The 16,775-nt window shown below is 41.5% G+C and overlaps 1 protein-coding gene across 1 annotated transcript; it reads left to right on the forward strand.

Moving 5' to 3' along the window:
• Window positions 1-60: 60 nt before the first annotated feature.
• LOC108600821 (GTPase-activating protein) lies at window positions 61-15,636 on the forward strand. Its single transcript, XM_033293481.1, has 6 exons — window positions 61-109; window positions 10,303-12,158; window positions 12,221-12,486; window positions 12,828-12,833; window positions 13,068-13,269; window positions 14,177-15,636. Exons 1-6 carry the CDS (start codon window positions 61-63, stop codon window positions 15,488-15,490), a joined length of 3,693 nt encoding a protein of 1,230 aa, XP_033149372.1. The 3' UTR covers window positions 15,491-15,636.
• Window positions 15,637-16,775: the final 1,139 nt, after the last annotated feature.

Raw genomic sequence — 16,775 nt, forward strand, 5'->3', positions numbered from 1 at the left:
ACATAACATTCTGCAAATTTAACTATATTGAGAAACGTTGTTCTTGCAGCATGCACGGACATGGCAATGAAGTCGCCACTAGAGCACACAATGAAAGCGATCAACGCACGTGAGTCTATAATGCCTGAGCATTGTGTTTACAGTTTACGAGCACTTGTGCGAGGCGATGCACCTCTGAGCTCCTCTAGTAAATAACTTGTAATTGTTACTTTCTAGCGATACACGTCTGATGCAGCTTGTTGTTTGCATGTAGTCGGGTTTCATTGACTGTAGATACTATAGAGCACTGGAAAAACATGAAGATATATACAATCTGGACAATATGTCAAGCGCGTAAATCATATTCACTGTCTCTTCACTAATTCAATACATGGAAGCAACGAACATGACGCGTCTGAAATTCAGAGAGCTGCGTGGTTGTGCTGAGGTAATGAGTCAACATAAGTATGCGCTAGCTACATATTATTTGTGCTAAACCGATACTGATGGAAATCGCTTGCCTCAGAAGCGCTGACATTCGTCTGTTTGTCTTTGATGGATTGAGATTGCATGTGACGATATATGTATATCGAGGCGCACACAGACGCAACTAAAGAGACAAGCTCCTGTCGCATGCAATAATTAAGTGCACTTCTATACGCGAATTTACTCCATAATACCGAGTAAAGCGAGAGCAAAAGAGTCGCGCTAAATTGAAACAATATTCACACATGTTCACAAATCGAGATCAGCAAAATGCACACTTGCGCCGGCACACATACTAAACTCATAAGCGACCTCACGCACACACAAAACTATGTTCTGTTGACAAAAGACGCGAAGTAATCATTCAGTTGTAGATTTGCAATGAGCCATGTGTGGTTACAGCTGACGTATCGTAGCATATTGATTTACTCTGCACGTGCAACAGCTTGTGGCAGCAATCAACAGCAGCAGACGACGACACAGACATACATCCAGGACACGCTGCAAACGCGAGACGAAACAAGAACACAGTGACAAAGTCTGTTGAGGACACAATAGCAATTCTAACGAGGACTAACACACCGAAGTCGAGATATAGAGGAGCAATAATAATTAGTGAAGAACATAGGTAAGTGTTAACACTATCGCTGACTAAGAACTATAATATGATATGCTGTGTCAGACGTCTAGCTCACTAAGTTAAAGTCTCGCGAATGCTCAGCAACTAAAGTCTCAAAATATTCGACACGCTATACAGCAGTTACAATACTATTCTTACCATGTAGAACAAGCTGATTGGACATGTGAATGATGTCAGCAAAGCAAGATAAGCAGAGAAGTAGTCATAAGCATAGTCAATATCAATATGACATGAAACCAAGTGGAAGTCATCAAGTGAGCTGATTGCGAGAGATTAATTAATAGCAAGTGTGCTTAGGTATGTATGTAATTGAGAGTGACAGTTATTAGCAAACACGCATAAGAATGACTATCAGCTAATTCCTGACATGTTCTATTATATTAATGGACTAGAAAATGCATTATGTATTAAGTCGATGTAAGTGTTTTAAAGGACATGGCAAGTCAGCGTGCGTCAGAGTGCGATTCTAGATACTACGATAGATATGACGAGTATTGCACACTCTAACAGTCGCTGGCTAGTCTCTCAATCATGCAAAGCTCCTCTGCCGCAGTGTCTGTGTTAGTAGATCGTGATTTTTTATTTCATTCACTTCGTGTTATGACATGCAAGTCAGACTCAAGATTTATAACGATTGTTGTTGGTTCGACTTGCCAGCAGCAACACGTGTCACGAAGCCAAGTGAGTTCGCCTGGCTGTTGTCGCTTCTCGTTTTCAAATCCGAGACTAAAGCGCTTGCCCTGGTTGAGCCTGGTAGGCAAGGATGGCATCGGCTCAACCCTTAGCGCTCACCTTCTGTTGCGAGCAGCTGAAGCGTCTGTTAGCAGTGAGTTGCCTAATCCTTTTGTGAATGGAATGTTCTCGTTAGCTGTCTGCTGTGCACCGATGCGTGTGGTGTTAAGTCCAGTGTCTGATTTCTGTGTATGTATGTGTGTGTTGAGAGTAGCGGACGCTGATCATTGTGGGTTGTTTTTTTGCAAGATCAAGTGTAATGTTGCAGATATTGCGGAATGCTTATCTTTTCGCTTGTCAGAACCAGTTGCTATAACCTGAATAACAATACACATCAACGAAACACATACACAGAATACACAAGGACATCGACAGATCGCAATATTATGAGATTCGGTTCTATAATGCAATATCTTCAAGATGTGGCAGCCCTGAATTCTGCGATCGCGCTGCTGATACCTCTACTCACCGACTGCGATAACACTTGCATGTCAACACGACCAATACGTCGATAATGTACATACTTTGTGTATGCGTGTGTGTGTCAGTAGTGTGGTGTGTGTCAAGCAACTATCGTAAACGAGTCACTATGCACAATAATGCAACGAATAGTAACTCATGAATGTATTTTTCGTCTAGCAAAATTTTTTATATTTCTACTCTTTTTACAATTAATACGCTACAATAATAATTTTCAAACTGTAAGCATCGACACTACAGTACTCAAGCTTTCAATACAGTAAAATATGTTTGGACTTTTATTCAAATATGTTGCTATATTCCAGATCCCAGCTCGAAATGTAGTTTTCAAACCCACAAAAAAAAACAACAAACACAAAGCACAAGCAGCAACCAAAAACAAAAAAGGGTTGCTGTTGTTTTTTTTGGTGCTGCTGCTGTTGGCCTCATTTGCCTACCGGTCAACGTCATCATCATCCGCTCGCGTTTCACACCTGCACTCGTTGCTGTCTCGCTCTCTCCCTCTCACGCTCACGCTCACATGCAAAACAAACATATCTTGATACACATTTATTTTGAACTCCATATTATTTATGCCCCAACACGTTTTAAGGGCCGCGCCGCGCCGCGACTGTTGTCATAGCTTCTTTTCCAACTAAACAATTTCAATCTTTTTGTTGCCCCCACCCCTTAGGCCCTAAGCAGCTTTTGCTACGCTTCTTTGTACACGTTGCGCCATAAATTATATGCAAAGCTGCTGTTGCTGCCACTACAACAACAAACAATGTTGCAGCTTTTGATTTCCGTTTCCCATCACATGAATTTCCTTTCTTTCATGCCCACAGTGTGTGTGTGAGTTTGGCTTGAGTCTGTGTTCTGCAACTTTTGCTTTTTTACGTAGGTTCTTTACCTCTTCAGATCTGCCCCCCTCCCTCCTCTGTTCATTGTGCTTTTTGCACGCTTCAATTGTTTTCGCATGCGCATGTATCTTTGTCGGCTACTTAATGTCTCCTCAGTCCTCAGTCTGTCTGTCATTTCATTCATCCTGTTATGCTCTCAAGCTTCCTTTTCGAACAGCTGCCGAAGCTGTTGCTGCTCCTGGCTTGCGGTTCACCCTCAAAATAGTTTGAAATAAAATGCGCATTAAGCAATACATATTTATATTTGCTATTATTCATGTAATTTTGTAAGCAAGTTCAATAACAAATCATTGTGCGCACCGCAAACCGCAACTCAGGGTGAAGCGTCAGCGCTTATAAACAAACAAATTCTTTTTAAATTTATAGCTCAGTTATTTTCATCTTAATTAAAGTGAGTGTTTCAATATGAAGGTAGCAAACATCAAATGCAACCAGCATTCAAATTAAATGTATCTAGATACTTTTGTGCTGCTTGCTAAATAGCAAGTTATATATGCATATAAATTGTAAAACATTTATGGCATGTCAGCAAGTTTTTATAAACAACAACAACATGAGCATCAACACCTTTTTGCAAGCACATTTTCCTTTTATTTTATACCTACACACACATACACATACACATACTTAAGCCATTCACAGTCTTTACGGCTGCGGGTCTTGTCTGGTCGTTTTTTTTTCAAGTTTCATATTTCCACTTCATTATGCTTTGCATGCTTAATAATAATACTTCCACTTCGTGCTCAGTTTCAATTACACAAAGTTTCGCTTTTGTTGCTATTATTATATGTAGTTGTTGTAGCTTTCCATTTTGTTCACTGTTGCGATTTCTACACACACACTGACCGAAATTGCCGTAATACTTTTCCACTTAATTAAAATGTTAAGCGCATAACCTAAATTTCATTTTCTATATTCCCCACACACACACACACACACACACAGAGAGAGACACTAATACACCTACATGCATTGGGGAACTTTTGCACAGCTGCTATTTCTAAGCTGCAGAGGGCGCTTCGGCTCTGCTCTGCTCTGCGGCTGTGACTCATGCAATTGACTCATGAAGCTGCTGGGCTGCAAGACAATGACAAGTTTATGCTCTCAAGTGAACATAGAGCGAACATGCATGCAATTTATGCGGAAAAATGAAAATATTGATGACAATTTTATACAGAATAAAAGATAACGCGTGCTGCTGCTGCTGCTGCTGGCGTTGGGGGCATGTGGCATGTGTAAGGGATTAAGACCACACACGCACGCACTGCGATTTCTGTTGAACTTGAAGCGCACAACACAGCAGCAGAACAACTAACAGCTAGTTGTACATACATATATATGTATATATATATTTAGTGTACTGAAGCTGAAATAGTTTTGCCTAAAAAAGGCAATTAATTAAAAGCCGGTTGTTGTTGTTGTTCTTGTAGCAAATCCTAAACTGGTTGAGCAACAAAAACTTCACTTGGGGCCTGTGTTAGCCTGAGGATTGTGCTAGAGACTGCTCTCATGCCTCGTCGCTGATCTTTTGTTGACAATTAGTCTCTTGACTTGTCTCTGTGTACGTGTTCTTTGTCGGTTTGCACTTCTAATAATCTAACACATACATAAGCCACAATTAAATTGGCATCTTTTCGTTTGAAAAAATAGCTAAACATAATTATTAAAGCAAAAAACATTTTACTTGGTATTTATGTGTGTATAAAAACCAAATGAAATACAATTTATGTGTTATAGTTGCAAGTTTTAGTTGCTGCTACATAAAGTTTATCTAATTAACGCGCTATCTCTCTCGCACTCAACCATACAAATAGCCTTGCTGCGTACTTTTGTGGTCAAGTTGCCTGCACTTGTTGATTAACATCAAAAGTTGACAACGTCATCGCTTGCAGTTGCCAACGGCGCTTGACGTCGCTGATGATGATTAACAGCGCTTGCCCCTCACACTAAAAACCGACTGAAAGAAAGCAAGTAAGAAAGAGAGAGAGAGAGAGAGAGTTTGGCTGTTTGATGACTTAACGCTTGACCCTTCTGCTCCAGCGTCACTTTTGATGTGCTGCTGTTGACTTTGCCCCCTGCCTGCCTGGCCGTTGTATCCATTGAGGTCACTTGCAAGGCTTTGAACTTCACGCTGTGCTGGGCGCTACTTTAGTGTGTGATGGGGTTTTTATCATAATTTTCATTTTATTATTTTTATGACGCTGCCTGCCGGCGTCAGTTTAACTCTTGTAATTTGTAATTAAAACTTGTGCGCACAACTTGTGCCTTGTGTCTATTTCAAGTGTCGTTCTGTGTCTTGCACTTTTCGAGTGGAGTGAGTGTAGTGGAGTGGGTAAGGTAAACATCGGATGTGCCAAGGGCTTATCAAGTTCTCTTTTCACTCTTTCACTTTGTGTGCGTAATCAGTCTGACAAAATTATTTCAAGTGTACCATAGCTACTGTATTTATGACTAAGCATTAGGCACAATTTTTGTAGCTTTCCATAATAACGACACACACACACAAACGCATGTGTGTAGTAGTTAGAAACCCACACAGTTGACTGCCAACTATTGTTTTTGTTGTGTGGGCGCCTTTTACAAAAGTTTTTATTTATTATTAAGTATTTTTATAATACAAAAGTTGACGACGACGACGCTTTGCTAAAGTTAATAGGCGTCTATTTTTGGTCACATCCAAGCGTAGACCTCGTTGCTTGTTTAGATGCGAGTCGTGTGTCGTTGACAAAGTCACTGACTCGACTTGAGTTGAGTTGACTTAACTTGACTGATTGCCAGCCATGGGTAATTGAAGGTTAATGGCGCCAAAAATGAGCAGCAGCCAACATTGCATTGCTTAACATGAGAAACAACAGACCTGTCATAATAATACATTTATAATTAGTTGATGGTTGCACTAAAAAAAACACACACACGCACACACATGCAAACAAAAGTAGTCGAGGCGTATGAATAATGCAAGAAGTGTGTGGAGGAGCTGCAAATGAAGTCGAGAGACCACAAGCAAACCACAAGAGGCACAAAAGGCACCAACTCAAAGATTTTTTTATAGACTATAACCCGCCCCCCCTCTGACAATGAGTGGTGGCAGTCAGCACCACCAACTGAGAACTGAGAACTGAGAAACGGCAGTGACAAAGCAGAAAAGTGGTTACGGTTATGTTTACTCATTGCCGCATTGATGATTGAGGCGTTGACATGATATTGATAGCCAAAATAAGAAAGCAAAGCTTTCATTATACAAAAGCAAATACTAAATAAACAATTTGAAACTGCTGCTGAATATATAAATGAATAATCAAGCATTTTATATTGAGACTTAACTATCGCTACTATATGGCATAAGTAATTATGATAGCTTATAATGCCTTTAAACCAAAACTTAAGTATAGTGGAAATAAATTATGAAATCAAAGCAGAGTCGCTGGGGTAGATGATCAACGTGAACGATCGATGCGAATGAGAATGGGAATGACGCTGATGAAAAGCTATAAACACGCAAAGCCAGAAGCCAAACAACAGACAAATAGGCTGGGCAAAGAGAAGCTGATTGCTGCTGATGATCAAGCAGCAGCAGCAGATCACACAGCAGATGATCATGTGGATGAGAAACGTAATCAGACCGGAAATCGATCGGCACGTACAAGCGACAGCCAAGAAGAAGCAGCAGCAGCAGCAGCAGCTGAAGACGAAGCAAAGGAGCACAGAGCGCAGAGGGGGTTGCTGCTGCTGCTGTAAATGAATTATATGAGGCATATTTCTTTAACACACAGGCGTGTGTCGGTCGCTTGCTGTTGTGTGTGTGCGTTGCATTTGGAGCAAGGCGAAAGAGCATAGAATGAAAATAAACTGGATTGCAGTTCAAGCAACTAACCAGTTACTTCCTTTAGAGCCTAATTATATAGCACAAAAAAGATACCAATACCTATGGCACTCTTAATAGCTGTGTAGAGTGTGCTCTGTCAAAAAAGGAAATGGCCCAGCGGAAAAAGGAAGTTGTGTAAACACACAGGTGCAAAAGAAATTAAAGCAATTGCGTATAGGGTTAGAACTAAAAGCAAGGATATAGGATATCGACTATAAAGCAAGCAGATTGCAGTAAAAGTTGTAGTAAGTGCATTAAATATTAATTTGGTCAACACCTTTGCTTTTGGCTCAAATCTGCATAAAGTGCAAGCAATCTTCACTTGTTGTTGTTGTTGTCGACAGGAAGCTGGCGTTTAGACAAACGGCCAGAGACCCAGACAGCAACAACAGCAACAGCAGCAACATCATCATCAGTTGCTGCTGCTTCAGTTGTTGTTGGCCTGTCTGTAAATCTCTCATCCGCTGACAAGGCAGCGCGCAAAAAAAAACATAAGAAATATATTTATATATGTGTGTGTGTGTGTGTATGCCAGTGAATTTATCTCTATTTCCGTTTCTTTTGCATAAATGTTGCCTTTTTTTTTTAGAATTTATTACACAGCCGCCGCTGCTTGCAACGCCGCCGCCCACTCTTACTCTTGCTGCTTGCAACGCCTGCGTTTGCTTTACTTTTCTTTTTGTATTCTGCTGTAATTTTATTTTTCGCTCTTGAAGTAATCGCCTCATTAATTCGCGCGCGGGTTTCATGCTGCACTGAATCAATTTGCATATTGTGCAAAAAAAAAAAAAAAAGCGACTGTGGAAAACGCAGGAAAAGCGCGCACGAGTATTATAATGATATCTACTTACAGAAAGAGTCTTTTAAATTTAATTTTGCGCCATTGCTGCAAATTGAAAAGCATTTAATGATGCTGTTGAAATTGAGAGAGAGAGAGAGCGAATGTTGCACGTTTTATGTTGTAATTTGGTTTGCTGCGCCGCTTGAATGACATTGATGTGCGCAGCCCTCCAATGGGCTAATGTCTGAGTCAGTTGGGGGGGTGGGGTAAATGTATTTTTGGGGGCCAACTTCAAAGCAGCGGGTTGGGTGTGTCGACTTTGGGGCACACGTGTTATTTGCTTTGCTATTTATAGCCTCGAAACATATTACGCCTAATCACATCAGCTCAAAAGCAATTTGAGTCTTCTCTTAGCAATTTACCAAGCATTTTATTGTTTAATACCATAAGTGCACTTGTTGAAAATGCTAATTACGCAGATTTAATGGTTTTTTAATAAGCAAGCATGTGTGTGTGTGTCTGTCTGCCTCAGCATTTCAGTCTACATTTTAAAATCGACAGCGAGACAGACAGCTCAAGGCTGTGTGGCAATTTATAAACTGCCAATAATATTTCTCTGCGTTTTTTCACGTGACTTGTGAAATAGTTTAAAAATAAAGATTGCTAAAGTATTGTATATAAATCTGAAGCACATGTCCGGATATGCGCACTTCCGTTCAAGAAAGAAATTCCCACATGTAAAATGATATGCAAATGCAAAAAAATAAAAACCATAATTCGGTGAGTAGCAACAAGACAAGCACAGACGACAGCACAAAACTCTTTATATTGGCAACTATAATTTTCCTAGTAATCCCTTATCGCTTTACCGTTAATAAACAAAATTAATTCCTATTAAAATTGCTTGCGATTTGATGATTATAACTTATCGCGAATGTTAAAATGCGTCAATAAGCAACAAGCATAAGCATCTATGCAAATTATGAATTTGGTTGCTATATCAAACTTGTTTTGGCAAATAAAAACACGCAATTCATTTAAAAGTGTCACACACAAATATTTTTGTTATTGTTGTGGCCTGGAATTCCCTCAAAGCAGCCGAAAAAAAAATGAAGAGAGACGCAACAATCTGTTGACGACAACGCTTGCCAATTCATGAATCATGAATGAATGGAATGAATGAAATTGACTGTCGGTCAAGAGAGCAGCAGCAGCTGTTGGTGTGAAAGAGATAGCAGCACTGCCAGCGCATGTGCAGCAGACAGAGAGGGAGCTAGAGGAGACGGCGGCAAATTGAAATTTGTAAAATCAAAAGTGATTTTATTTTTGCGCATTGTTTTAATTGTATTTTATCATTTGATTTGCGTTTTAGTTCAATTTGTTTGCCACGCTGTATTTTTGTTTTGCCTTCAGTCGTATTCGTTTCATTCATAAAAAGCAAAACACGCGATATGCGCGACAAAATGTTGTTGATGTCTTTTGTTATCAAGCGAGCGAGAGATAGGCAAAGAGAGCAAAAGAGAGACAGACACTAACAAATACAAATGCAGACTAAAAGACATTTGATTGTTAACACACACAAACAAGCATGTGTATATGTGTGTGTGTGTGTGTGTTTGTTTGCTTAGAGTTTGCCTAGCTCAAGCAGCTGTGTAAATATTCAGTACAACATAATGAAAAAGAAAAATACTTGTAAAACTTAAAGCGGCACAGCAACAAGAGCCAAAGAATTGCAAAAAAATATAAAAACCTACACGCAGCTATAAAGATATATATACACCCAGGCGTATACGCATTATATTTCCGCTCCAATGCGCCTGCCCACTGTTGCGCTCTCTCGCTCACTCACGCTGTCTGCCTTTTTCATTGAGCAAAGTCAGGCAGTCAGAGCTTGGTCATTGCCTGATTAACATGGCTTATCAAGGCGGCAACAGCAGCAGCAGCAATAACAACAACAACAACAATAATGTTTTTTATTATTAACTTTGCACACTTGGCATACAGGGACAAGCCGTCTAGTCAAGCGCCAGGCAGGCATTGCGTTGTTTGCTGACCAGGTGGCGATAATGCAATTTATCAATACACACACACACACATACAAATACAATTACACATGCACAGGAAGTCACGTTGTTGTCGGCTCTGCCCTTTGCTGGGGCTTAAAAGCGCACCGACAAATACGCACAAAAATGCTGCGTAAATTTATGCATAAATATTTTTAAGTTAATTATGCAAAACTTATGAATTGCACATAAATCAAAAGCAACATAAGTTGGTCAAAGGCGTTAAGCTCAAGGTCAGATGAGCAGCTGAAATTTAGCAAAGAATTAAAATATGAAATAAGCTAATGTCAAAGTAAAAGAAAATGTTTACAAACATTTTTAATATATTTAATGCATTTATTTATTATTTATGCTTAACATTTGTTTGCTTTTCGCAGGTGAAGCAAAAAACCTCAGCAGTCGCAATGCGGCCAACACAAGCTGCAGCACGCAGGGCACACGCGATGTCTACTGCACGATTGCGTTGGACCAGGAGGAGATTTGCCGCACACCCACCATTGAGCGCACACTGTCGCCTTTCTTTGGCGAGGAGTACAACTTTAAGATACCGCGTCGCTTTCGCTACCTCTGCGTCTATGTGTGGGACAAGGATATGAAGCAGGACAAGCCGATTGGCAAGATTGCGATCAAGCGCGAGGAGCTGCACAAATACAATCACAAGGATCATTGGTTCTCGCTGCGGCCCGTCGACTCCGACTCCGAGGTGCAGGGCATGGCGCACATTGAGGTCGACTTTGAGAGCGCGCCGGCGAATGCAACGCTCAACGAGAGCATCGAGCTGGTGCAGCACACGCTGCCACATCATACGCATCATACGCGAGCGCATCAGAATGACTACAAGGAGAACAACGAACTGAGCAACATACAACAACGAGCAGCGGCAGCGGCAGCAGCAGCTGCAGCCCACAACAGCGTTGGCATGACGTTAAAAGCGCGCACCGCTGGAATCTTTGGGCATGTCCAGCAGCAGCAACAACAACAACAGCAGCAGCAGCAACACCAACAACAGCAGCAGCAACAGCCAACAGTCTGCAATCAGCCGCAGCAGCGGCATGTGCGCGTCGCCGTACGCGTCGCTGCCTGCACTGATCTGGCTAAGAAACAAGGCACCTGCGATCCATTTGTGCTCTGCACAGCGCATTACAGCAACAAGCAGACGATAGCGAAGCGCACCAAGGAGCGCAAGAAGACCGTCGATCCGGAGTTTGATGAGGTCATGTACTTTGATCTCGCCATCGATGCGGAGGCTAACAGCTATGCGAGCAGCAAATCGCCCGCCTCGCTGGAATCGTCGGCCAACAAGGCCTACTCCATATATCCGCTGGGTGGCGCTGATCTCTGCGAGATTACGGTGTCGCTGTGGCACGATGCGCATAGTCCTGTCTTTCTGGGTGAAGTGCGGCTGCCCATGCTGAACAAGCAGCAACAGCAGGCGGTGCAGCCAGCTGCCTGGTATTATCTCCAGCCACGCAGCAGCTCGTCCAGCTGTCGCTCCCTCACAGCCAGCACACGTTCCTGCGCCACGCCCCCAGGCACGCGACTTAGCGTCGACTCAACGATTGGTTCGCTGCGTTTGAATCTGAATTATACCGCCGATCATGTCTTCCCGCTGGCCACCTACGATGATCTGCTGAATCTGCTGCTCGAGTCTGTGGATCAGCGGCCCATAACACTCTCAGCTGTCTATATTTTGGGAGAACTGGTGTCGGGCAAAACGGAGGTGGCGCAGCCGCTGGTGCGTCTCTTTACGCATACGGAACGCATTGCGCCCATCATCAAGGCGCTGGCAGATCATGAAATATCCAATCTAACCGATCCAACGACCATCTTTCGCGGCAATACACTTGTTTCCAAAATGATGGACGAGGCCATGCGTCTGTCCGGCCTGCATTATCTGCATCAGACGCTGCGTCCGGTGCTCTCGCAGATTGTGGCGGAGAAGAAACCGTGCGAAATAGACCCGAGCAAGGTGAAGGATCGCTCGGCCGTCGATACGAATCTGCATAATCTGAAAGACTATGTGGAGCGCGTGTTCGAGGCCATCACCAAGAGCGCTGAGCGTTGTCCCAAGGTACTCTGTCAGATCTTTCACGATCTGCGCGAGTGTGCGGGCGAGCATTTCCCACGGAATCGCGAGGTGCGCTACTCCGTTGTCTCCGGCTTCATATTTCTGCGTTTCTTTGCGCCAGCCATACTGGGTCCCAAGCTCTTTGATCTAACCACAGAGCGTTTGGTGAGTAACCAAAGAAAGCTGCTAAAGTTTCACTTTCTTAATCCAGTTTGTTTTTTTCGTAGGATGCGCAAACGAATCGTACGCTGACGTTGATTTCCAAGACGATACAATCGCTGGGCAATCTGGTCAGTTCGCGTTCATCGCAGCAGCCCTGCAAGGAGGAATACACCGGGGAGCTGTACAAGAAGTTCTGCACGGAGAAGCATGTGGAGGCGGTGAAGCATTTTCTGGAGGTCATCTCCACGGCGAATGGTTGTGAGGCGCCCAGCGGCAATCAGCTGTTGGAGGCTCCACAGCTGCCACTAGAACCAGTATTACTTAAAGAGGGGTAAGTTGTTGGCACTAATTAAGCTTAGACCAGCGCCAAAGCCATCGATAAATGCTAGAGTTAATCGATAGTTTTGTAGCTTGTTAGTATTTATGCATTTGTATATTCCCTCTGAACACCTAAATTTGGTTGGATTACGCTTTATTTTTATTCTAATACCAAAACTTTCTTTATCTCTCTCTTCTTTTATGCGCGCTGCCCTAAACAAAATACGAAACAAATAATTAAAACCAAAATTTAAATCGCATACTTCATGCAACACTTGCAAACTAAATTCGCACACACAAACACACACACAACTCAAATATTTTTCACATCCAAATTATAATTCTAACGTCTAGCGAGGGGTAAGAACAAAAAACAAAAAATATACATATACGTTTTGCTTTATTATTTGTTTTTATTTCTACCTTTTGGAATTTTTTAATTAGCCAATTTTTTTTTTTTGATAACAACTTAGCATTTAAACATATTTGCCAGACATTTACTCATTTGTTTCTTGTTCTTTTTTTTGTGTTCTTTTTTTCTTTGCTTTTTGGTGTGTTTGCGCTCGCGCTCTCTTGACTTTTCTCTTCGTGCAGCATGATGGTCAAATATCAAACAAGCCGCAAGCGCTTTGGACGCCAATCTAAGCCCCGTTACTTTTGCCTGACAACGCAATCGCTTAGCTATGCCAAGTCGAAGGGCAAGCCACCCAAACCCAACTGTGATATACCGCTCGAGGAGATCGGCAGCGTCGAGCAACTGAAAGACAAAAACTTCAAAATGCAAAATTGCTTCAAGGTAAGTTAACTACTATAAAGCGAATATGCTCTCTAACTATATCGTAGTGCACAAGTTAAAGTTTAGGCGTACATTAAACAAGCATGCAAATGCATAATACCGGAAATGCACAAGTTAACAAACTCATTTTTATAAATAAATTGGGCGCAGGCCGCGTCACTCAGCCCACGCAGCCTCAGACTCCAACATATGCAAAAGACGAGTGTGTGTGCGTATGTGTGTTGGTGTTTGAGAGCGAGTGCAGCTGAGTGGGCGGCTGCGCTGCTGCTGCTGCACTTTTGAGTATCGAAACATCGAGTATCGATAACCACAAGTTCACACGCATAATTAAATCAATTGGTAACGCTGTTGTTTGTCCGTTCGTTACTGCGGTTGAAAGTGAAAACTAAATTGGATTCAGAAAAACTGCCTAGGGCATAGAAACTTTCACATGCAAAAAAGCTTAGTCTCTGACTTGGTCTAGTGTCTTGCCACAATTAAAAATAATTAGCCTTATTATGAATACTACTACTACTACTAGCAGTTGGCAGAGCATTGTTGTTGCTTTATGTTTTGTTTTATGGCCAAAGCGAGCGCGCAAAAAAAAATATACAAAAAGGGAAATTTCAAAACCATAAAGAAAAGAATTCGCTAGTAGTAGGTGCGCGCGTGGGATTTTTTTTTATATTTTTTGCGTGTGAAACGTCTTTAGCGTTGATTTCACTCTATGCGCGCAATTGTTTAGCAACAGAATTATGCAAATACATATATACTATATATATGTATGCTTGTATGTTTCGCTTGTGCACACTTTATAGGCTGAAAGTGAAAAGAACGCAAATAATTAACATATTTACGTGCTGGTGGCCGCAAACTCTCTACAGTTTTCAACACTTTGTCATTCTCTTTCTCTTTGTTTACTCCATAGATTGTGCACAAAGATCGCCCGATAATTGTACAAACGACCAACTGCGTGGAGGAGCGCGAGTGGTTCGACCTACTGCACAAGATCTGCCTAATGAATTCCATCCGCATGCAATACTTTCATCCATCGGCCTTTATTAGCGGCTTTTATAGCTGCTGCGGACGCTCCGACGAGAATGCGCCCGGCTGCAAAAACGTGTCAGCCAAGGAAATGGATTACTTTCAAATGGATCTGGTGACGGCACTCGATCCGGCGTTGGACCTACAGCGCATACACACGCTCATCATGTCGCATATGAATCTACTGGAAGCGCTGCTCGATCCGTTGGCATATCATCAACATTTGCCGCTCTCACAGCAGCAGCAACAACAACAGCAGAAGCAACAGCCACACAATCCGCTGGCGCCGCTGGCTAGCTCACTGCAGCAGCAGTCGCCGCAGGCATTTGCCGAGTTCAAGAAGACCATCGAGAAGCTGCGCGAGAAGGCCTACGCCATCGACAGAGATCATCGCGACTATAAGCAGGGCATAACGCGTCAGCTCAAGTACGGCAGTCGGCAGGCACCGATAGGCGATGACAACTACTGGCACATGATGCGTGCCGCCGGCCAGCTCAACCTGCAACATCATCATCAGCAGCAGCAGCAGCAACAGTTGCACACCCAGCAGCAGCAATTGCTGCAGCCAGTGCTGCCGCAAATGCAACATGTACGCGCTTTGCCCGCCAATGCCAACAGCTCCAGCAACGGCAACATGAACGTAAATGCCTACTACATGCACAATCTGCAGCCGCAGCAGCAGCGCCTGCAACTGCAACAACAACAGCAGCAGCAGCAGCAACAACTCTATCAGCAGCAGCTGCGCAGCCAACAGCAGCGGCATAACAACAACAACAATAACAGCATCAACTGCGGCAATGTCTCATCCTCCAGCCCCTCATCGACAGCATCGAGCGTAGTGGCAGTCACGCCCCCAGTGTTCTCGGTGTTTCGGTGCAGCAGCGGCTGCGGCAGCGCTGCCCAAGCCAGCGCCGCCAATTTATTAGCGGTCAAGACTATGCGTATTTGCCATACCCAGAGCGATCATTTTGACGCGGTGAATGCGCATAGCGGTACACCTAACTACTGCCCCTCCCCGCACACACACACACACACACATACATTAATTAATACACACTCATCCTCCCCACACATATACATACATGCATACAAACAAACGTACTTCGAAACACTTCCAAGCAGCAACAAGAGAAGCATTACGCGTGTACTAATTTTAAACTACTTACAATATTACGATTATTTTTGTATACAAGTTTAAAATGCGTAGACCTAAGCATTTTTTTAAATTAACAATTTTTATATACATTTATACGATGTAATGCGTAACAACAACAACAAACAAATATGCGAAATCTAAATACTTAAGCCTATTTATTATTATTATTATTTTTTTATTGTATTTATACAAGACGCATACAAATTTTCTACTTATGTTTTTAAATACACGCTAACAAACAGAAGTAAACAAAACAGAACGTAAAGAGATAACTGATAACTATATAAGCCGCTAAATAGAACTCTTTCAAATACGATAAACTCCAAAAAAAGCTAAGAACTTTTGTTTTTAAAGAAACCCCCAGCGCTTGTAATGCTATAAAACTCTATATTATATGTATAGAAATTAGTGAAATTAAACTTGTATATAACAGTAACTAAGCATAACATATATAGATCTAGCAAGATACATACATACATATATGTATATACCAGTTATATTAGGCGTAGACAAATTGCAAACTAAATTTAAATGTGTAGTCAAAGCAACTCACAAACATACATAAAAAGCAAATATTTCTAACAAATTGTGAACGCTATTACTATACAAAAGAATAATGCTACATAGATGTAGTTTACATCTAACATACAGATATAAATATATACATACATTTAGTTAGTTTACTTAACTGTCATACAGCTAATGTTATACACACACATATATATGCATACTATTTAAGCAAAAAAAGAAGAAATTAACAAAAAATCGCTTAAAATTGAAGCATTGTTAAGAACAAATTTACTTCCATTTTACAAAACATACAAACATATTTATTGAATGCATTTAATTTCTCATGTTAAACAAATGTATAAAAAATTAAGTAAATTGTTAATGCAAAATTGTATTTGTTAGCTTATCAACTTACTTCCACCGATTTGTTTCCAAAGCTCTTCCAATTGCCTAATAATTATTATTTTAATAATACGCGCACTCACACACACACACATACAAACATACATATATAGTACATACATCAACTTCTTTTATAACAATTTGCCATATTTAGTTTTTTGTTTGCTATTTATTCCTCATTGCATAAATGTCTTCCTCTTCACCTAACCGCTCACCACACTATGACTAACCTTTGCGTTTTGTTTATGCATTCCAAATTATTTGTGCATTTCTTTGTTCTAATGTTGCATAATGTACATACACACATACTTACATACATACACTTACGAATATAACCAGAAATCATTTAATTCATTTACAGTTTGATTTTTTTTATAATTTCGTTTTAAGTGCCTATATATTTAGTATAATTTTA

Source organism: Drosophila busckii, chromosome 3L (genome assembly GCF_011750605.1).
Source record: "Drosophila busckii strain San Diego stock center, stock number 13000-0081.31 chromosome 3L, ASM1175060v1, whole genome shotgun sequence".
NCBI lineage: Eukaryota > Metazoa > Arthropoda > Insecta > Diptera > Drosophilidae > Drosophila > Drosophila busckii.

Coding starts and splice junctions, on each gene's coding strand:
- LOC108600821 (XM_033293481.1), top strand. CDS start 61: ATGGCAATGAAGTCGCCACTAGAGCACACAATGAAAGCGATCAACGCA. Junction 110..10,302: donor AATGAAAGCGATCAACGCAC/GTGAGTCTATAA, acceptor TGCTTTTCGCAG/GTGAAGCAAAAAACCTCAGC. Junction 13,270..14,176: donor AAATGCAAAATTGCTTCAAG/GTAAGTTAACTA, acceptor TTTACTCCATAG/ATTGTGCACAAAGATCGCCC.